Here is a 17,316-nt window from a genome sequence, read left to right as displayed (position 1 = left end):
CAGCATCTCAGGATGATAACCTGGTTGTATTGAAGGCATCTCTTTTTCTGCCAAATCTCAAAGTCCGTTCTCTAAAACCCGGGTTAGCCAGACTATAGGGTTTTATTCTGGCTGCAGAATAACTAACTGACTGCTGTGGCTTTGCAAAGGGGGGCAGAAAAAAAAAAGTTAAGAGAGGAGAAGGGAGTACGTGAGTCGTCCAGTGCAATCTCTATTGTTTGAAACTTACTTTTTATCAGAATTTGAAGATGAAAACGGTAAGGAAGACTTCACAATATTCAATGAAACCTTTTTTTTTTTTTTAATTAAAGCGTGTGGTTTGCTTGTCTTCCGAATAACGCGTAGAAAACCTTTTTCTCTCTCGCTCTGTGTGTGTGTGTGTGTGTGTGTGTGTGTGTGTGTGTGTATGTGTGTATGTGTTTTAATGGCAATGAGTGAGCTTAACTGAACTCATTTTACACATAGAAATCTTTTTAACTCCAGACTACTCGGGGGTTGGAGAATTCTGGGTCATGCAAGTATTTTATGATGCAAAAATATATACGTTTATTATAAGAATAGAATATGTTTTGTGAAATATGACTTAATTATAATTATTGTGGTCTTTTAACTCATCACCAAATAGTAATCAGGAAAGTAATAATGGTGTGTATTTAAACTGATTTCCAGTTTTCTTAAAGAAAAACCTGCATTTTATGGTTTCATGTCAGTGTCTTAAGTAGCCAGACAAGTGCATAGTTTATGCCTGGGCTCAGAGGGCAGAATTAATGTGCTAGCTGGAGCCCCGATGCTCTAGGATATGTTAAGCTCTTAATAGGCTAATCAAAGAGATGGAAGCGTGTGTTTTTGATTTACTTTTGGCCACTTGGGACGTGCTAGACTCATATCCCTCCGGAGCCTTGAATATCGGGGTATGTCTGTTTATATGGTACATGGGATCAAAGTTTAGGGATTTGGGTGGGGGGTGAGTGCTGGAGGGGTTATTGGAAAGCTGCCTTCTGATAATGTGTACTATAATTCCTGTCTTTAGTAATTTCTTTCCTTGTTGTACTAGAAGAAAAGAGAGCGAGAGAGTGAGAAAGCGCACTGAGAGGGAACAAGAGAGTGAGTTTCTTACTCTTGTTTTTATTTGAGCTGCCGGTGCAACGCGTTTGGGCCAAATGCCAACTGTCTGGGTCACACGCGTTTTATCCAAATAGATTTAGCGCTGCTGTCTGGAAATGGGCTGCTGAATGTTAACTTTAGGATCAACTCAACCAGGGCAGCTCAGACTGTTACCCTCTGTCTGGGCGAAGTGGGGTTGGGGGAAGGGGCATGAGGGTGTACAGAACTGGGCGGGGGCGGGGGGGGCGGGAGGGGGGAGAGGAAAGGGGAAACTGAACCATTGCTTGGAACTTTTAGATTTGGATTGGTGTTTTGGATTTTTGAAGAAAGACACTGGAGTGTGATTTTCAGCATATTCTTTCATGTTTAAATATCTTGGGCTAATTTTCTTTCTTTTGTTTTTCTTTCTCTTTTTAGCTTATGTTGATTAGACTCAAACTTAGGTGTGGGAATGACAGTTCTCCAAATTCATGCAGGGAAGGAAATGCAAAATAAAACTGGTGTAGTTGAAGGAAATTGAGAAAATTAATTTTGGAGAGAATTGTTTTCCTGTGTTTAGTCAAAGTGGTAACAGCAATTCTGGCTTATATTAATTTAGTGCTTAAATGTGATCATTGGTGTTTTGGATTTTTTGAAGAATAGTGTATAGAAGCAAATAGTTGGTTTCAAACAAATCAAATTCATTCATTTGCCACAAATGGCAGCCAATGAAATCTATGTTTTGATATTAATATTTTTATAATTCTCAAGGGGAAAAATCTCTAACCTCAAAACCTGAAATATTTTAATACTTACCCTGTCTGGGCCAATACGTGTGAGATTAATTCCTATTCTTGTCTACTCTTACCACTTCCTCTTTATTTCCTTAGCAACCACCAGTAGCTACTAGTGGTTTGGGATGGGTATATATGCCAAATCTTATCCTATGTGTGACTTTTGTGAGTGAATAAAGAGAGTTAATATGTTAGGAGAGTAAGTGGCACATTTGTGGAACATTCCTGGTGGGAAGAAGAAAACGGGCAAGAGGTTGATTGCTCTCTTGGTTATACCAAAGGACATAGTTGATTATCAACACTTTGAGTTAACCTCAAGAGAAAAAGGTGTTTGTTTTCAGGAGAGAAGTTATAACAGATAATGTATATCCAACTTGCCATTTGGAAAAAAAAAGTAATTCGGGGCATTACATAATTTAGGGCCTGCTCTGTGTAGACTGATGTTTTGTATTTTTGCTTTTGGATCATTTACTTTTCTTGATAGATACATCTTGAATATACTTTTCCTTGGAAACCAATCTTACAAAGTTGATAAATGATCTGGAAACCTTTGTACTTATAGGCTAGTGGTGTCCTTGGCATATAGTTTATGACAATAAATATTTCTTGAGAGACTAAATGGAAAATGAAATGTTAATTTTCATATATAAAAACTGAACACCTGAAGGGAGCACAGTATTGCTACTTCCTCTGTGAAGACCAGATCAGTCTTAAAATAAATAACCAGGGTTAAGATGGATGAAAGAAGCTGAGAAGGATGTTATACATGTTCTTTTAGCTCCATAATAATAGTTCAGGAGAGGAAATTATTACCTTGGCTGCTCCAGATCACTTGAGTGGGAAGTAAAGATGATAGAGCAAAAAGACAAGTACCCTCCAACCAGGGCAGACTACTGAGGCAGTTACTGTAGTGCACGTTATCTGCTCTTATTTCTGTTTAGCTAGAGTAGCTTTGATCCATGGATGCAGGTAAATGATCCCTTAACTTCACTGGTTGGTGCATTTGTATTAGGAAAAAAGCATATTTGAAATAAAATAAAATGAAAAGTTTTGAATCTTGTTTTCATATTTAGAGTATTGTAAACCTGGTTATCATGAACTAAATTCTTTACTGTTCAAAAGACAATACAATGCAGTTGATTGATTCTATCATCATTTCCAACTAGTCCACATTTCTGAGGGAAGGATGAACATAAAACTATTTTTCAAGGAAGGTCTTTGAAAAATGATGAGTCAGATAACCAGGAGATGGGGGGAGGGGCGAATATTTGTTTAGCCATTAAAGTGAAGTGCGAGGACACTTCACATCACATGTAATCTAATTTAATCTCTCAACGAGTCTTTGTGAGGTAGATACCATTATCACAGTTTTATAGATGAGATAACAGATCCAGAGAGTTTAAATAACTTGGAGTCAAGCCAGGACTCAAAGCCTTTGTGCTTTTCCATGATAATGCTTCTGCTATACAATGTAGAGTTAATGCATTATAATTTCTGGACAATTATGTAATGCTTTAATGTTAGTCTGAATTTTGGAAACTATATCTGTTAGTGTCTCTACATAGTTGTTGGTGATATGCAGATTAACTTCTCCAGCAGGTGTCAGAAAGTAAGTTAACTCATTCATTAAAAAGAAAAATGTTTTTTAACCATTTTGTTAAAGATTACCCACTTTGTTGATGGGAAAAAAAATCCTGTAAGAAACTTGGCACTCTGATATTTATCTGCTAAAATGTTATCATCTGGTATAAAATAATTAGTTAAGTATGGAGCATACCAGGGAAAGGCTTGAAAGGAAACCAAGAGGCTGACAGAGGCTTTAGTTCCATAGTTTAGGCCCTAGATTGGTTTTATCCTGAGAATAGCAGGGAGCCCTTGAAGGTTATTGAGCAAGAGAGGGTCACTGTCACTTTGGTGGCTATTGTTAGGGAAGGAAGGATTGCTCAAACCCTGGTCAACCCTTAAACCCTAGCCACCTCCCCTGAGGTTTGTGCCTACCATGTAGTATTCACAATTCTTAAGCTGTCAGGGGGGCAAGGGGTTCCCAAAGATCTGGGATCAGAAGTTGAAATGGTTCCTGCTACCCTGTGTCCCCAGCCCTCAGGCCCTATCTTGAATGCAATTGACCTTGATGAAGCCATCCTCATCCTCATTTTCACTCATCTCTGGACAGATCCCCTTCTTGTCTCTTGTCTCAGGTAGTGGGCAGTGCTGGTAGCTGGTGTGGTATTTTCGGCAGAGGTGGCATTTGGTAGCAAGTGCAATGAGGAGAGAAAGGACCATAGCCACCAGCACAACCCCTATCAGCACAGGCTATGCCAGGCCTGGTGCATGATCCAGGGGGTCGTGGCTGATGCTATCGGGGAGCTCTGAGAGCCCCACAGCTGTTTAGCTTGTCTCACTCATGGAGTGGCTGGAAGACACCTGTGATCCTCAGTCTTGGCAAGAAGAGCCCTGTCTCTAAGGAGATCCCTAGGTACCAGGGCACAGAGTTCTGTTGGAGGATCAGCTAGGGCTAGAGAGTATCTGCAGGTAGAGTACCTAAATCAGAGGAGTACCTGGTAGGAGTATGCAGGTTAAGAAACCCCCCTGATTTGTAGTTTCTTTCCTGCTCCCAGGGATTTGTGGATTTCTTCTCCCAGCCTCCCCTAACCCATTCATTTTTATTGTGAGTTGACTGAATATGGTCAGATATGTTTGTTGTTGATATTAGTTGAGCTTGAGCCAACTCATTTACTTACTATTAATTTTCTTCACTGGCACTGGAGGCTTGAAAAAAAGTGGGGAGCGAGGACTGGAGTGAATAAAGGAGAGAGAAAAACCAAATTTATTGAGTGTCCATGTGCCAGATAGCTAGTGGTGGAACCAAGACTGTAGCTCTGGTTTGTTTAACCTCAAAGCTTCTGCTCTTTCTGCCATGCACCAATGCCCTTTTCACTACAAATCCTTAAATCCAATGTTAGTCTACTTCTGGCCAAGTAGTTACATATTTTTCCTCTCAATGCTATGGCTTACTTAACTTGGGTGTATACAGGACAGTGTTAGTAATGGTAAAAGTGGAGGTTACAAAACTGTGAAGAGCAGGAGATTTCTCAAGGGGGAAAGGAGTGAACTCTAAGAAATGAGACCAGCTAACTATATTGTTTGTCATTAGTTTGTATAAGTTTGTCATTAGTTTTAGAGTCCGAGTAAATAGGAGAAAAAAGGATGAATGATTCAGTACAAATCTATCACCACTACTAGGAAACTAACTGAAATGTGTTAGTTATATATTAACACGTTAAAAGAAGATTACTTTTAAAGTGTAGGAGGGATTCATTTAATGTTGGACATTATTATGGAAGTACTCAATTGATCTGAAAAAAAAGAAAAGAAAACAAATGAAGAATGGAAGTTGTTAATGAAACAACTGTTATGGAGTTCGAGATTGTATTTAAGTAGGTTGGGAGTCAAGAGAATTGGATTATTTTCATTACTGATATTGAATAATGGTGTGACTTAATCTCTTTATAGATGTTTGCCTAAGAAAGGCTATGTAGTGCCTGCTGCCTTGCCTAAATCACTGTAGAAGTACATAATTTTGAAATGAAACAATTGCGTATAAGGTTGCTTAAAACTGTTCACATTAATTAACCTATACCATTTATGAATATCTTATTTGATACTGGTTGTATGCAACTGCTATTGAATATTTAAGTTAGGGTGCCTTAAACTGGAAGTGTGATGTAATAGAAAGAATTTAGACTTTAGATCCAAGTAGCCCAGTGTATGACTCTGGGCTCTGCTTTTTTCTAGCTATATTCTGTGACCACTATGAGCTTCAATTTCTTTATCAGTACATTGCAATTGCTGCAAACAAACAAAAACAACCAACACCCCCCACCCCCTTAAACTTAGTGGCTTAAAATTGCACACATTTATTATCTCAGGGTTTCTGTGGTTCAGGAGTCTGGGCATGGCTGAGCTATACACCTTGTATTCAGGGTATCTCATGAAGCACAATGAAGGTGTTGGCAAGGACTGGGGTTACCACAGAAGGCTCAACCGGGAAGGGATCTGCTTCTAAGCTTACATATTAGCGGGCAGGATTCAGTTTCTTGCAGGCTATTGCACCGAGAGCCTCGTTTCCTTGCCAGTGGTTATCTGAAAGTTGCTCTCAGTTCCTTGCCATGGGAGCCGCTCCATATGGCAGCTTGCTTCATCAGTTCAACAAGGGAGAGAGCCTACCAGTAAGGTGGAAGTTAGAATCTTGTGTAATCGAATCATGGAAGTGACATCCCCTCCACATTGAGGTCTTCAAGTGGTTAGGAGCAAATTACTCGAGGGAAGGGCATTACACAAAGGCGTGGATATCAGAAAGTACTATTATTGGAGTGTGCCTCACACAGGGACATTAATCCTCCTGCATAAGATTGTTGTGAATATTCAGAGAAGTGTAATATATTTAAAATTCTCCTTATTTTTGATCTGACCTTAAACTACTTTTCTAGATATTACCTATTAGTCTTCTGCATATGAATCAAACTTACTATTATTATTAATACTATTTTCCATTTTTGTCTTACCATTTGGACTCTGTGGAATCTATTTCTTTATAATGATTGCCTCCAGAAATTTGACTTGTGAAATTCTGTTCATCTTCTAGGACCTATCTCAAAGGCTACTTTTTATTTATTTTTATTTTTTATTTTTTGTTTGTTTACTTTTTTATTTATTGCTTAAAGTATTACAAAGGGTATTACATATGTGTCCATTTTACCCCCCCCCCTTAAAGGCTACTTTTTAAATAAACTTTCCTTGACTCATCTTTCTCTGATTCAGAAGTCATCTCCCTCATCTGATTTGTAACACCTTTTCATAATTTCGTTAGGGCATATGTCAGTCTGCCTTGAATTTTTTCTTTGTTACTTAGATTATAAGCAATGATTCTGCCTTAATCTTTTCAAAGGAGATTATAATATCCTTTTGAAAATATAATAAGACAATATTTGTTGATTAATGAATTAGTTTTTCCAAAGTTTAGCAGTTTAATAACTTGTAGAGACAGACACAAAGAATTTTAAATGGTTGTGATTGTTTTATATGTTATAAAACTGATATTTCTAGCATCCTAGGGAATAAAGTATTGCACATAATTTTCCAATGAACTACAAATATCCTTTTATATGTCTAAAGTGATTGTAACAACCATTTATTTATTCATTTATTTACTCATTCATTTTTTTTAACCAACAAATATGTTACCATTTATTATGATAAGCCCATATATTAGAGACCTGGGATGAAAATCTCTAACATCTTTTGTGTAGTTCTCTATATTTATAGTAAGCTATATTTTTAAAAAAATATATGTTTTTATTGATTTTAGAGAGGATGGGAGCTCAATCCAAACTGGGGATCGAGCAACCCAGGCATATGCCCTGATGGGGAATTGAACCGTGACTTCCTGGTTCATAGGTCAACACTTAACCACTGAACCACACTAGCCAGGCTGTAGGAAGCTATCTTATTTAGAGCAATTTAATCTTTTGCTCCTAGCTCAGGCATAGTATTTTGAGTATCAGACACTGACTGTAACACAGTTATATGCACAGCTGTAACTGTTAAACCATGTAAGTGAGGACTGCTTGCTTCTGCACCAAACAGTATTGATTTGGGGTACTAAAACTACTTTTTAGTTTTTTATCCTTTTTTGGTCACTATTATGCTGTTAGTGAGATAGTTTCCGGTTCTTTTGTTGGGAAATCAGGTAGCCAAGTACACTAGTTTTCTGTATAAAATGTAAATTCATGGACTCTGAGTGAAGTTATAAGTTGAAGAGAAAGTCCATGAGATGGGACATGAAATCTGTTGTGATACCTGAAATGAATTTTTAAAAAATTATTATTTTTTTTCAGAAAATGAATTGCATTTCCTTTCAGTTAGATTCTAGGTAGTTGACATTGGCTTGTATGTGTTGCCTTATAAGTCATACAAGACTTCCAGATAAAGTCAAGGGTTGTAGCAAATATGGTTAAACTTTTCAGAAGTTTAGTTTGTGTTATTGTCTGAGCATTCAGACAGCGGCTAAATGTCACTGTGTGTTTGTAAATCTAGTCTGTAAGAAAAGAAGGATAGGTGCCTCATAAAGCACACTTCAATCTGTGGATTTGAGTGTTCTAAAAAGCATGTAAAGGAATGGGATCACATCCTGTTTAACATTTTCATAAAATGAACTTTGATTGTGAAGTCAGCCTACTTTTTATTTTTTATCAAAAGGAGCTTAGTCACTGTCCCCATACATTGTTATCTTCAAAGTATTTTTTTAAAAGAGTTTTTATTTCTCTTCAGATTTGTTCTTTGATTATTAAATAGCTTTGACATTATCCTGCTAAACATTTTGGTTTCTAACTCTGTGTTTAGTCTTGTGAATTTTATTTAGACTATAAAGAACAACAATGGCCTAATTTAACTATATTAAGTTATTTCATAGTACATGTCCTTTGGCAAGCATTCGGCAATATAGATCTGTCTGTTCAGGGTATTTTTCAGTTAACTTAAAATTTTCCTGTTTTTCTATGTTAAAAAATGGCCATACTTTAGTAACTAATCAGCCTAATGCTTTTGCTTATGAACATTTTACCATCATTAATTTTTCATTTTGGATTGAGAAAATGAATCCAGATATAGAAGAAAGTACAGGATGTTGGGAAAAAGTACCTGTTAAACAGTGGACCATCTTATAACTAATTTGCTGTGGTATTGACTCTCTAGCACATAGGTAACCCTCCAAAAAATCATCCAGTTTGCTAAATTATGGAAATTTTGTGGAAGACGTTGACCTGGATTTTGAGCCTCATCATGGCTTCATCGGAATTTCATAGTGACCACCGGCTCTCATACAGTTCACAAGGTAGGATTCCTGCTTTTGAAACTGACAAAAAATATTGCTATTAATCAACTACAGTCCTGCACTCTACCAGTTGAACTATCAAAGGGACTGAATATTTGGTTTGGGTGAACATTTTCTTTGGGATATGCAGTGATAGGAGCAGAGGCCTACAGTGTCAGTTCAGTGCACATTTCATAAATGTTAAGGCCTCTAAAAGTCTGTTTAACTTGTTTCACTGGTATTTAATATCCAGTGGATTTTAGAGTTGACTGGTCTTTTTCAAAAGATATAGACCAGGCATCTTCTTCTGAATCCGAAACATTGATAGGTTCATTCATTGCTAGAGTGTACAGGTAAAGTCATGTTCAAATGGAACCCAAAGGTTTATACTATGAAAGAGCAAGAAACTAGACATATCCTATATAATAAAAGGCTACTATGCAAATTGACCAAACAGCAGAACAACCGGTTGCTATGACACGCACTGACCACCAGGGGGCAGACACTCAACACAGGAGCTATCCCCTGGCAGTCAGTGTTCTCCCACAGGGGGAGCGCCACTCAGCCAGAAGCCGGGCTCATGGCTGGCAAGTGCAGTGGCGGTGGTGGGAGCCTCTCCCGCCTCCGAGGCAGTGCTAAGCTGTCAGTGGGACATCCCCCAAGGGCTCCTGGACTGCAAAAGGGCTCAGGCCAGACTGAGGGACCCCCCCCCCTCGAGTGCATGATTTTTGTGCACTGGGCCTCTAGTTCTGATATAAGATTTTTAAAATATGGACCCTTAGTGAAAAAGTGCTTTTTCTAACTTAAGAATTCTGATCTAAGATCTAGAACCTGGGTAAGAAGGTAAAAGTGGTGAGAAGTTCAACTTTTCAAATTCTAACCCATAGAGCCCTATGATTTTCATTCATAGAATTGAACTTTGTATCATAGGAAACATCTTAACAGAAAGAACCCAGGAAGAAATGTCATTTTGTTTTCCATGAGCCAGTCCAATCCTTATAGAATTAGAGAAAGCAGACTTTTTGTAGTCCCCTTCCATGAATGTATAGTAACAGATCATTTTTTTGGTGCTGAGAAACCAGATTTTCAAGGCTATTATAGATTGATGTCTAGAAATCTATACATACGAAATGTGGATCTCAAAGTAGATCAATAAAGCCATAGCATTTGGTATGAACTCTTATTTATGAGAAATAAAATAAATATTATCTTTCAAATTATTTCCATTTGGTCATGGTTTCATGGGAGTTTGTATTTGTGAGTGAGCTCCATGTAGAGACAGTAAGGCATCAGGCAGCCATTTGGTTTTCCTTGATAGTAAACCCCGCTAAAGGAAGATGTAGTTAAGAAGGTAGATTGGTAATATTTAGTACACCTAAGTGAGGAAAATATTTAATAGTCCTCTGAATTTTTTGTCATTCTGATACTTTTTAAAACAGCTTTATTGAGATATAATAGGTATACCATATAATTTACCCATTTACAGTATTCAATTCAAATGGTTTACAGTATATTCAGAGTTGTATAACCATAACTACAACCAATTTTAGAATATTTTCATCATCCTAAGAAGAAACCTGTACCCATTAATAGTCACTCATAAATTCCCTCTAAACCATTCTACACCCCTAGCCCTAGGCAACCTCTAATCTACTTCTGCCTCTAGAGATTTGCCTATTCTGGATATTTCCATATAAGTGAAATCATATAACATATAATCTTTTGTGACTGGTTTCTTTCACTTAGCATATTTTTATAGTGTTAGATAATGAACTTTAATTATGAAGGCAGTTATTATGAAGATTCGTTCATGTCATAGCATGTATCAGCACTGTATCCCTTTATTGCAGAATAATATTTCATTATGTAAGTGAATATACTACATTTTACTCATTATTCATCATTTGATGGGCATTTGGGTTATTTCTTCCTTTTGGTTATTATGGACAATGCTGCCATAAACATTCATGTACAAGTTTTTATGTGGATATGTGTTTTCATTTTTCTGGGTGTATACCTAGCAGTGGAATTGTTGGGTCAGATGTTAGTTCCATGTTTAATTTTGGAGGAATTGCCAGACTGTTTCACAAAGTGGCTAGCTGATAATTTATTTTTTAAAAATGTCTTCAAGGCTGTTGAGATTCTTTATAAACTCTTTGGATAACTTTCACAAACATTTTATCTGAGCTAAATTCTATTTTTTTGCATATGTGTGTTTTTCACTGTTTTAACTTTCAATATAAAATATTTATATTTCCTGTGTAATTTCCCCTTAGAATTCATTTTTTAAAATTAAATTGTAAAAATAAAAATAGTCTTTTAAAATAATGTTATTTTGAGGAATTAAATAATTGAAACTTAATTCATCTTTAGATTTGAAACTTTTACTCTTTTATTTTTGTATACTATAACATTTTTTTTCCATAACTCACCCACGATGGTTCATAGTTTTAACTGATATAGTTGTTATTTACACTGCTACTTTGTTGTTCTGTTAAATTATCTTTTCTTCCATGTGTTTTTTTTCTGGATACTCTGCTTTATGATTACGAAGAGGAATTCCTGACTTACCTAGAACACTACCAGCTAACTATTCCAATAAGGGTTGACCAAAATGGAGCTTTCCTCAGCTTTACTGTGAAAAATGATAAACACTCGAGGAGAAGACGGAGTATGGACCCTATCGATCCACAGCAGGCAGCATCTAAGTTATTTTTTAAACTTTCAGCCTATGGCAAGCACTTTCACCTAAACTTGACTCTCAACACGGATTTTGTGTCCAAACATTTTACCGTAGAATACTGGGGGAAAGATGGGCCTCAGTGGAAACATGATTTTTTAGACAACTGTCACTACACAGGATACTTGGAAGATCAACATAGTACAACCAAAGTGGCTTTAAGCAACTGTATTGGGTTGGTAAGTGATGTTATAATTTTAAATTTCTTATGGGGATATAAAATCTCAGTGTAAATGTCTTTCCTCAGATTAATAAATATGTATATACAACATCTAAATATTTTTGTTATTGCTGCTGCCTTTGCTTTTGATAGTCTTTTTGATAATGTTTGTATTGAGTTTTCAAAGTCAGAGCAAAATTAAAAACCCTATATTGTTAGTAGAAAAATGAATGAAACCTCAGGTTTCATTTTAGATTTAAGTTGGTTTTTTTTTTTCTGCTCAAATAAGGTATCTTTCATGCATAAACAAAACCCAATCATTGGTGAAGAGTTTAAGGTTTTGTGTACATGTATGTGCGTGTATTATTTCAGGAAACTACGACACTGATTGCCTCTTTAGGTTTCTTTCTATAATGTCTTTCTCTGGTTGTCAGCATAGCTTAATTATGTGTGACCTACTTATGATTATAAATTCTTTAAATTTTTTTTTAAAAAAATTGATTTTAGAGAGGAGGGAGAGAGAGCGAGAGAGAGAGAGAGAGAGAGAGAGAGAGAGAGAGAGAAAGAAACATCGATGTGAAAGATTGCCTTTGATCATTGCTTTCCTGTACATGCCCTGATCAGGGAGCAAACCCAAAATGTGGGCATGTCCCCTGACCAGGAATCTAAACCGCCATCCTTCAGTATATGGGACAAGTGCTCCAATTAAGCGAACCAGACTGGCCAGGGTGGTTATAAATTCTTGAAGCAAAATCTTTTATACCAATATCTCTTTATTAAATAAAATTTTTCTGCATTTATCTGAAGATTGATTATAAATCTTATTTTACTTAGATTTCAAGAGTATAGGGTCTATCCTGGGCATTTGAGTCCATTCTAGTCTAATGGTAAATACACAGTTCAAGGTTGCAAAACAAAGCATATTCCCATATTTCCTCTACTGCTTTTACCATATTCAAGCTAATGTAGATGTTCCATTAAAGTTCTGTTTGTGTAAAAGAGCACAATTTTTTTTTTTTTTTTTGGCTGCAAAAAGCTTTATTATTTCCATTTGGTCCCGTGCTTGGGAAAGGGCTTGAGGGTGGTTAAAAGGATGGCTAGTGGTTTCAGGGAGAGGCTCAGGCAAAAGCCAGACACCAGAGGGGCCCCTCAAAGGACTCTGGGCTCTAAAGGCTCCTAGGGTGCCTGAGGGTGAGCCTTTCGGAAAGATACCTGCCCAGCCCAGCCTGCGGACTGGCCAGCCTGCAGATGTGAGTCAGGTGGTTGCCCATCTTCTTGATGAGCTTCATCTCCTCACCCCGGAAGTGGCTCTCCAGGAAGTCACAGAGAGGAGGGTCTGCGCGGGTAGAACCCAGGGCCTGCAGCTCCTGAAGGACCTGGTTCAGGTTCCTCTCCAAGACCAGGGCGGCTTCCATGGCGTCCTGAGTTTTGTTCCACTCATCTTTGCCGGCTTCAGCTCGTCCTGGAAAAAAACTCGGCCACGGAGCTGATTTTGCATCTTTAATAAGAGACACTGGGCGTCCTCAGGCTTCTTCTCTGCTAACTTGCGGAAGGGGCCCCGCCCTTCAGAGCCATATGGTGGTCGAAATAGAAGCCCAGAGAGAGGTAGGTGTAGGAGGCCTGAAGGTGCAGGTTGGCCAAGTGGCTGAGGGCAGTCTCCATCTGGGTGGAATAATTCTGACGAATTTGGGAGCTCATGTTGTTCGGCAATAAGGAGTTTAGGTTAAAAAACGGCATTGGCTGGTCTCAGAGGCTGAGAGGATGGCTTGAGGTGGTTCCGAAGGTGGTGACTGTTGCGAGGCTGGAAGAAGGGGTGTCCCTGGGTCTGTTCCATCCAAACACTGTTGAAGCAAGATGCTGGGGTCCAACCCCAGCAGGTCCAGGGGTCCCCAAAGGTGTGGACGGAGTTGGCGAAGAAGGAATGACACGGAGACAGCGTTCAGTTGATCAGCAGCCTAGCCAGGATCTCTAGCCAAGTTCTGGTTAGGATCTCCAGCCAGGTTCTGTGTCCATGTTCTCTTGCTAGGTTCTCCAGCCAGGTTCTCCAGGTTCTCCAGCCAGGTTCTGTAGCTATGTTCCCTCGCTAGGTTCTCCCGCCAGGTTCTCCAGCCAGGTTCTGGCTAGGTTCTCCAACCAAGTTCTGTAGCCAGGTCCTGTCCAGGATCTTTTGCCATGTTCTCTCCGGCGAAGTTCTTCTGTGTCTAGGTTCTGTGCGTAGGTTCTGTGTCTAGGTTCTGTGTCTAGGTTCTGTGTCTAGGTTCTGTGTGTAGGTTCTGTCTTCTAAGTTCTGTCTCCTGTTGTCTTGTTACATCTGTATTTATACCAGTTGATTCCAATCCTATCAATCTCTATTCCAAAGGTTAGGGTGTTTCTTATCTCAATTCCAGGGAGTAAAGATTATGTAGCTTAAGCATGATTGTTTGTAGTTAAAGTGATTAACTACCCACCTGGCACTTAGTTAAGCGGTTTTATTCCCTCCCTAACTTCAGGGGAAAATCCCTACCTGAGGAAACAACCTTTCTCAGAGAGGACCTTGGTTAAAACACATAGTGCCAAGAAGGTGAGCAAACATATTAAGAACAGTATGCCATATATGCCAGGTCCCTTGAAACAGCAAGGATGGACCGGCTCCCGGCAGCAAGAGACAGATCTGAGGGATCTGCCAAGAGCACAAACTTTTTTTTCTTAATCCTCAACCAAGGATATTTTTTCCCTGTTGATTTTTAGAGAGTGGAGGGAAGTGGGAGAGACAGAGAGAAACACCGATGTGTGTGAGAGAGACACATTGATTGGTTGCCTCCCACAAGCTCCTGACCAGGGCTGGGAGCCTGCAACTGAGGTACTTGCCCTTGACTGGAATTAAACCCGAGACCCTTCAGTCTGCAGGCTGACGCTCTATCCACTGAGCCAAACTGTCCAGGCAAGAGCACAAACATTTTGATGCTCAAGTCATACTTTCAGAAACTGTTTTTTTCTATATTCTATCACATTCATATTCTTATTCCTAGGTTAATATAAAAAATACATAATTAAAGTTGGAGTTAAATAAATCCTAAATTTGAAAGGAGTATTAGGAACCACACAGTTTAGGAAAATTTTCATTATAGGTATAAATAAGAATTTGCTCAGATTGTCTATTTTCTATAGTTGTTAGTGGGTCAAAATGATTAGATTTTATGATTTGGGGTTAATTCCTATAAATAGAAACATTGAGTACTTTTATCACTAATTTCTCTGTATACAGTGTTAGGCTTTATATACAAAATAGATTTATCTTTTTGAATAAAAATAAATTATCCAAAGTAGATACGTGTTTTAAAAGCTTTCATATGTTTAAATGATATTTGCTGTTAAATATGATAGAAAAGTACCATTCTCAGTCATTGATCAAGCCCTCTAAATTTGGCATTAACATTAGTTATGCCATTGATAGTTTTAACAGGGTGGTGAAAGGAACAAATTTGAGATTTAGAAAGAAACACACACTAATTCCATTGTGAAATTTGGGGGACAGGAGTGATTGGAGGTGTGAAGATGAGTTAGAACATTTAGGAGATAATGAAGGCCTTTACAACATTATGGCACTGAGAATGGAGAAGATAAAATAAATTTGAAGATAAAATAAATTTGGTGAAAAAATTTAGAGGATTTGTATTTTATTAAATTTTTCTTCCCTAGCATCTAAGAAGACCATATATTAGATGGTAGATATTTTATAATATTTTAGGAAGTTGAAATAGAGAGAGAAAGAGAGAGAGAAATATTGATCAGTTCCTACTGTATGTACCCTGATCTGGATCGAATCCAAAACCTGACTGAGAATTGAACCTTCGACCTTTTGGTGCACGGAATGCACCAACAAACTGAGCCACACCAGCCAGGGCCACCTGATTATTCTTCATCCTCATTGAAACTTTCTGTCTCTTGTTCTCGTTCCCTCTCTTTATTAACACCTTTCTTTTTTACTTTGCTTCCTATTGAAACTGCATGGTCTATGTTGACTAACTTTGATTACTTGATTAAGGTGAGGTCTGCCATGTTTGTCCACTGAAGTTACTGTTTACCTCTTGGCAGCTGATAAGGAATTTGTGAACAGATACTGGGGGACTATGTAAATATCCTATTCCTCATCACACTTTTACCCACTAGTCTTAGTAATCCTTGTCTTCATTCTTATTTTGTATCATGTTATATTTTTAATCAAATGAATATGTGTAGAAGTTTTTTTTAAAAAATCCTACTTTTTTTCTAGCGGGTTTTGCTCAGTGGATAGAGCGTCAGCCTCTGGACTGAAGGGTCCTGGGTTTGATTCTGGTCTAGGATATGTGCCAGGGTTGTGGGCTTGATCCCCAGTAGGGGGCATGCAGGAGGCAGCCCATCAGTGATTCTCTTTCATCATTGATGTTTCTATCTCTCTCTCCCTTCCTCTCTGAAATCAATAAAAATACAGTAAAAACAAACAAAAAAAAGAGCCTACTTTTCAAAGGCCCCTTGTAACCAATTCTGTTTTTAACTGTTTATAAAAAATGGTTTTCAATGTAGAGATTAATATTGTTTGTTTCTAGTCATATTTCCTTATCCATAGTTTGTGTTATAGCCCTTGTACCATTCAAAAGAAAAAATTTCTAACATTATAGTCTATCAGCTGTTTTAAGTAATGTCACAGTTTAGGACTACGGCTTTCTTATCTAGGTCTTGTTTTTCTGAAGTTTCTTTTTTTTTTGTCTTATTGAGGAAAAAAATATATGATTGTTTTAACACAGTGATTAATATTCAGTTTTTTAGTTCTTATATCTATTGTGTGATATACAGGGTGGGTTAAAAGTAGGTTTACAGTTGTGAGTACACAAAACACAGAATTTATTCTTGTATTATTATTTAATTATTGTATTATTTTCCATACAAACAACTGTAAACCTACTTTTGCCCTACCCTGTATATTTCATTCTTCTTTGGAGATACTTTTCTTGGAGTTTACTGGTTACTTAATTTTTTGAGTTACTACACATCTCTCATCTTGGAATTTATTTTTTTCTAGGCTAGTAACACATCTTCCTCTTTCTGTGTTTACATTCTGGTTTTGTTAGAGAACATCTTCAAGTAGTTACCTCAAAAAAGGTGCCTGGGAAGTAAAATTTCAGAGTCCTTGCCTATTTGAAAGTGACTTTATGTTGTCCTCATGTTTGATTAATAATTTACCTGAATGTGAGAGTCTAAGTTCAAAATCATTTTCCTTCAGAACCATGGATGATGTAATCAGGAAAGGGAAATATGGGGCATTAAATTTGTTTATATGGTTTTATATCTTAGGAAAAGACTTAAAGATCTAAAAAATAACATTGGTTCATTTTGGGTGGCATACATATACTTGTTTTTTTTTTTTCTTAAAATTTTTTTCTTCAGTGAAAGTGATCTTTTCTTTCCTGTTTCAAGAATTTTATAATCATGTGGTAAGCTGTGGGTCTTCTTTCCTGATCTCTCCTTGGTGTTTGATGGGTGCTTTCAATTTAAAGGCCTTCTTCTAGGTTAGAGAAATTAAAAAATGTTTTCTTAAAAATTTTCTTTTCTTGTTTCTCTCCTTACCTTTCTGTGATTGGTTTTCTGCTTCTCTTATCTCTCTTTTTCATCTTTTTTCTCTTTTGTTCAATGAGATTTCCCCAATTTTGTG

The 17,316-nt window shown here is 37.5% G+C and overlaps 1 protein-coding gene across 2 annotated transcripts in view; it reads left to right on the top strand.

Annotated features, from left to right (window-relative positions):
- Positions 1 to 17,316, top strand: part of ADAMTS6 (ADAM metallopeptidase with thrombospondin type 1 motif 6) — a 233,598-nt gene continuing 216,282 nt past the window's right edge. For both annotated transcript variants that reach the window (XM_036309506.1, XM_036309505.1), the window contains exons 1-3: positions 1 to 257; positions 8,631 to 8,769; positions 11,303 to 11,667. In XM_036309506.1, the coding sequence (XP_036165399.1) occupies positions 8,673 to 8,769; positions 11,303 to 11,667 (462 nt within the window). In that variant the 5' untranslated portion in view covers positions 1 to 257; positions 8,631 to 8,672. The remainder of the gene's footprint in view (positions 258 to 8,630; positions 8,770 to 11,302; positions 11,668 to 17,316) is intronic.

The sequence above is a fragment of the Myotis myotis genome, unplaced genomic scaffold (assembly GCF_014108235.1).
Source record: "Myotis myotis isolate mMyoMyo1 unplaced genomic scaffold, mMyoMyo1.p scaffold_m19_p_5, whole genome shotgun sequence".
Lineage (NCBI taxonomy): Eukaryota > Metazoa > Chordata > Mammalia > Chiroptera > Vespertilionidae > Myotis > Myotis myotis.
The sequence above is the reverse complement of the archived record's forward strand: the minus strand, read 5'-3'. Positions and strand labels throughout refer to the sequence as shown.